The 5,522-nt window shown below is 38.3% G+C and overlaps 1 protein-coding gene across 1 annotated transcript; it reads left to right on the top strand.

Moving 5' to 3' along the window:
- The first annotated feature begins 839 nt into the window (after positions 1–839).
- Positions 840–3,280, top strand: LOC145094477 (uncharacterized). The gene has a single exon (XM_079032657.1). The coding sequence runs from the start codon at positions 1,191–1,193 to the stop codon at positions 3,096–3,098; it is 1,908 nt and encodes a 635-aa protein (XP_078888783.1). The 5' UTR covers positions 840–1,190; the 3' UTR covers positions 3,099–3,280.
- The last annotated feature ends 2,242 nt before the right edge of the window (positions 3,281–5,522 follow it).

A 5,522-nucleotide genomic window follows, 5' to 3' on the forward strand; every position in this document is an offset into this window, starting at 1 on the left:
ACATGTACGATGTCATCGGAGAAGGAGAGGGTGATAGAAGGTGGTAGCAGGTGGTATAAGGTAGCGATTGTTGTTTGGTTCAATGATGTAGGTCTACGAAGGAGGTGAGAACGGGGAGAAGGGAAGTGATGTACTGTGATTTAAGGGTGATAGAAAGAGGGTGTTGGCGGTTTCCGACGATGCTTGTGGCTAAATATGGTGTCGAATTTGAAGGTAGTGGTGGTGGCTAGTAGAGGTTGTGGTTGTCGGTATAAGGGGAGGGGTGGGGATATTTGTTTTATTTATTTATTTTTTTAATTTTAACTGATAAAGAAATAAAAGAAAATGAAAAAAATATATATTAAGGGTAAAATAATCATGTCATGTCCATAGAGACTAAGCGTGCAAGAAAAAACAAACCCTGAGACGTTCCAAGTTAATTTTTGAAAATATAAACTAAACACGTTTTTTGACATATGCATGATGGATGATTGATGAAATTTATCTAAAAATTATAAAAAAGGACCTATGACGAAGTTCGGGTTTTTTTTACTAGTTGTAATGAATTTCATAGATAATAATGTTTTAGTTTATGTGTCATTTTCAGAGATGATATCTCATAATTGTTTCTAGTTTTTTTTTAAGTTTTGAAAAATGATAAATTGAATTAAGCTTTTTTTTCTATGATATTAAAACTTTTTAAAATACATGGTAATTTATTGTATAATAATTAACGGCCATATTTACCTCCGCAATTTCTTTTTTGACCACAAACATGTAGTTTGTAACCGTCTTTTTTGGTTCATTAAATCTTCAAAATATTAACACATTTAATTTAAAAATATAAAAAAATAAAAAAAGACAGGGTCCCAAAAAGATACAAGTAATTTGCATTTAACCCTCTGCAGTCCTTCTCTCTCTTCTCCCGCCGCTCATCACCGTCGCGTGCCGCCGTCGCCACCAATCTTTTATGGTTGTTTCTTGAAAAAAAAAAACAAAAAACAAACCCTTTTCAGACATTTCAAAAGCCTCTGGTTTAATGATCATCGAAATGTTTTAACAAACATTTCATGATATATGCATCCATCTCATTTTCTCTATTCTAAAGAAACATCGATATCGATTTCGGAATCACCCGTTTCTCTCTCTAACCCTTCACATTCTCTCTCTTTAAATTCCAAAGACGCGACGGAGGTGGTCCGCCGTTGGCGATGGCGGACATCGTAAAACAGATCATAGCAAGACCGATTCAATTGGCAGACCAAATCGTAAAAGAGGCAGATTTTGCTTGCTCATTCAAACAAGATTGCGCCGATATCAAAAGCAGGACAGAGAAACTCGGTGTTCTCCTCCGGCAAGCCGCACGTTCAAGCAATGACCTTTATGAACGACCCACCCGTCGGATCATCGATAATACAGAACATATTTTAGACAAGACCCTGCAACTTGTATTCAAATGCAGAGCTAATGGCTTACAACGGGTATTCACCATCATCCCCGCCGCCGCCATTAAGAAATTTTCACAGCAGATTGAGAATTCAATCGGAGACGTGTCATGGCTCCTCCGTGTCTCAACTCCGGCGGAGGAACGTCACGATGAGTGTGTTGGGTTGCCGCCTATTGTAGCCAATGAGCCGATGCTTTGCTTAATATGGGAGCAAATTGCAGTCCTTTGTTGTGGGACCCTCGATGATCGAGCCGATGCAGCGGGATCACTTGTTTCATTGGCACGTGATAATGATAGATACGGTAGATTGATTGTAGAAGAAGGTGGTGTGCCACCTCTTTTGAAACTAGCTAAGGAAGGTAGAATGGAAGGGCAAGAGAGCGCGATTCGAGCAATAGGTTTGCTCGGTCGCGACCCAGAGAGCGTCGAACAAATTGTCAATGCAGGCGTTTGTTCGGTGTTCGCAAAAATACTTAAAAAAGGGCACATGAAGGTTCAAATTAGTGTCACATGGGCCATATCCGAGTTAGCAGCCAACCATCCAAAATGTCAAGACCATTTCTTGCAAAACAACACGATTCGGTTACTCGTGAGTCATTTAGCATACGAGACTATTGAAGAACATAGCAAATACACGATTGTTAACAAAAACAATATGCCAAGCAATATACCATCAATGCATGCGGTTGTTGTCGCGAATTCGGATCACAATGCTAAGAATTCGCAAGATAACAACGATAAGTGTCATGTGGCACGTCCCGGTGGTCTAGATTCTGGTGAAATGCATCAAACGAGTAATAGCGTAACCATTAAATCGGGGCCTAGTATGAAGGTGAACCAAACCCCACCACAACAACGAAGAGAAAAGAGTAGAAGACGTGTTGCATTGCCGGGGGCAAGCATCAAAAGGAGGGAATTTGAAGATCCGGCCACAAGAGTTGAAATGAAGGCGATGGCGGCTCGAGCCCTATGGCACCTTTGTGCCGATAACTTCTCTATTTGTAAAACAATAACAGAATCCCGAGCACTTTTATGCTTTGCAGTTCTCTTGGAAAAAGGTGAAGAAGAAGTAAAATATAACTCAATAATGGCATTGATGGAAATCACTGCAGTGGCGGAACGTCAAGCTGAGTTGCGACGTTCAGCCTTTAAGCCAACATCACCAACCGCTCGTGAGGTTGTGGACAAGCTGCTTCAAATTGTTAACAAAGGAGACTCGGATCTCCTTATCCCAAGCATCCAATCAATTGGAAACTTGGCCCGCACATTTCGAGCCACTGAAACAAGGCTCATCCCTCCTTTGGTGAGGCTTCTTGATGAGAGGGAATCCGAGGTGTCAGCAGAGGCGGCTATTGCACTGATAAAGTTCGCGTGCACGGATAACTATTTGCACGTGAACCATTGCAAGGCGATATTAGAGGCGGGAGCGCCTAAGTACTTGATTCAGCTAACTTATTTTGGGGAACAAATGGCACAACTACCGGGCTTAATTCTTCTTTGCTATATCGCGTTACATGTGCCCGATAGCGAGACATTAGCTCAAGAAGACGTGCTGATTGTGCTTCAATGGGCGTTGAAACAAGGTCATTTGATGCAAGATTCTTCTTTAGAAACACTTGTTTTGGAAGCCAAACAGAGATTGGAGATTTTTCAATCGAGGGCATTATATTGATTTGATTTATGTATTTGGCTTTTTGTTTAAATCTCTTTTGAGTGTAAATATAGTTAGGAATACACACGTAATTCTCTTTTTAGAGTTCTCTAACCAAAGCAATACGTACAAAAGTATAAGTCGATAGGATTTTGAATTATATATGCTTTAAAAATATAATAGTTTAGGATCAACTCTTTCTATTACAAACATTTTATGTCCATATTTTCATTTTGCAACGTGTTTAGATTCTTACTTTTATATATTGGTTTTGTTAATCAAGGTCCATTTAGCATTTAAAAATTGATTTCTAAGATATAAACTCTAAAATATAGTTTTTATTTCTCGAATCATTTACCAAAATAGACTCATAATCTTCGCCGATCTTTATAATTTGTTATGTATTTAGAAAATAAACCAACTGGAAAAGGGGAACAGGACAAAATAACCAATACTAATTAAACATTGGGAAAATGCCATAAACATTCTTAAGTTTACAAGTCATTCATGGTTTTACTTCAATATTGAATTTTTACTGTTTATAATTTAGGGCTAGGCTCGGTTTTAAACCTAGCCGGTCAGTGGCGGAGTCAGAACAAAATCTCATAAATAACACACCTAAATTTTAAGGGTACCACATCAGAAAAAATACACGATACCGAAAAAAAAAATCAAAAAAATTTCACTGAAAATGTGAGAGGTAGAGGCTCCTACATAGCTCGGCCCCTGTGACGAGTACCCTATTGGTACCAAAACCGATACACATATATGGACCTATAAAACCATATTTTCACATGGTACAAGTCTTAAAGTTGTCGGTACAATTCCCGAAGCATATTGTGACTACAAGTTCTAAATGTTGAACCAGTTGTCTCGGCCTAAACTTATATGTTCAAAATATCTACAAACAAAACTATTAAAAATTATAAGTTAGTTATTTTATAAATAAACTCAAAATCACTACAAAAATATTAGAAATTACATTTGCCCATTCGAACAAAGATATGGAAACCCAACCCATTTTGTTTCCACCACTTGATAATGCCAACCTCTTTACTATAAGATACTTTGGGCCCATTCAAATATATTTTTAACTCGGTATCTTCAATGTTTAAGAGATCGTCCAAAAAGTCGTTATCGTTATAAAAAACCACTACCTCCTCATGCTTTTCGACACGATCCATAGTTTTTGAATTTGTCTTTGTATATTATAATAAATGATTCATCGTTCTTTTTAACCTCCTAAACAATGGATGTCACTTCCAGGTGTATGGCCGAATTTGACGTCGGGTTTTCTTCCTGTGCGAGATCATCTTCTTAAATGCATGTTCCATAAATGATGATTTCATTTTTGGATCAAAGAACATCGTGAAGCATATATAATCAATGAGTACATGTCGTATTTCGACTGCATTTCCGGATACATGTGGCAAAAGTCTGGTTAGTTAGATTACTCAAGTAAGCATGTAATTTGTTTCTTTCTTCAGGATAATACCTTGCAACATCCCGACTAACCTTATGTCTAGATGAAAAAGTAACGTTCTCATTAAGTGTATTTATATTGAAATATCCAGAAAATCACAGTGTAAAATTTTCGTTTTTAACATAACCAAAACACTCATTTATTTTTTATTCAAATATTTAAAAGCATTTCAAACAAAACAATTATAGAGTACAAGCACAAAATCACGAGTTGCGGAAAACACGGGTGTATGCGCTGCGATCAAGTCGGACCCTTTCCTTTTGAACCGGAAGTACCTATAAACCATAACTGTAACCACAAAGCTTAGTGAGTTTCTCAAAACACATACCATACATATCGTGCATATCATACATATCATAAAGGGTGCTATGTGCCACCCATAGTCTTGTTATTATGTCGCGAGTCGTATCATGATCTTTCCTTGTCAGGCCGAGGACCAAAACTCTGGGTATTACAGACAAGTGCCAGAAGCCACCTCATGGTCTTCCATGCAAGCATCACAAAAACAACTACCATAAAATCTACAACTACTTATCTACTAGTCCAAACTCTGGTCTTGCATACAGATTTGCCAGGAGCTGCCTTCTGGTATTTCATATAAATGTCAAGGGTCACCCACTGGTCTTCTTATAATGCATAAACCAAATGGCACAGAAACAATAAAATAATGATCGATAGAACCTGAACCTCCTCCCTGATGAGATGAACTCCCGCACCTGCTCGCTAATCGGATCAGTACCTACACCTAAACCGAAACCAGAACCTAAACCTCCTCCCTGAGTGCTCATCGCCAAACTGAAATACAACATGCAAATAATCAAAACATACTCAAGAATTCCTCATCCCACTGGCTTCCTAGATTCTCCAGGACCCTTCATGATTCGAGTATGGATCATGTGCTTTCAGTAGTACGGGACCAATATCACCTTCCACACATATCCATACTTTCCTCAAGGGTCATC

This window comes from Lactuca serriola, chromosome 3 (genome assembly GCF_051521515.1).
Source record: "Lactuca serriola cultivar US96UC23 chromosome 3, Lser_US96UC23_V15, whole genome shotgun sequence".
In the NCBI taxonomy this organism is placed as follows: domain Eukaryota; kingdom Viridiplantae; phylum Streptophyta; class Magnoliopsida; order Asterales; family Asteraceae; genus Lactuca; species Lactuca serriola.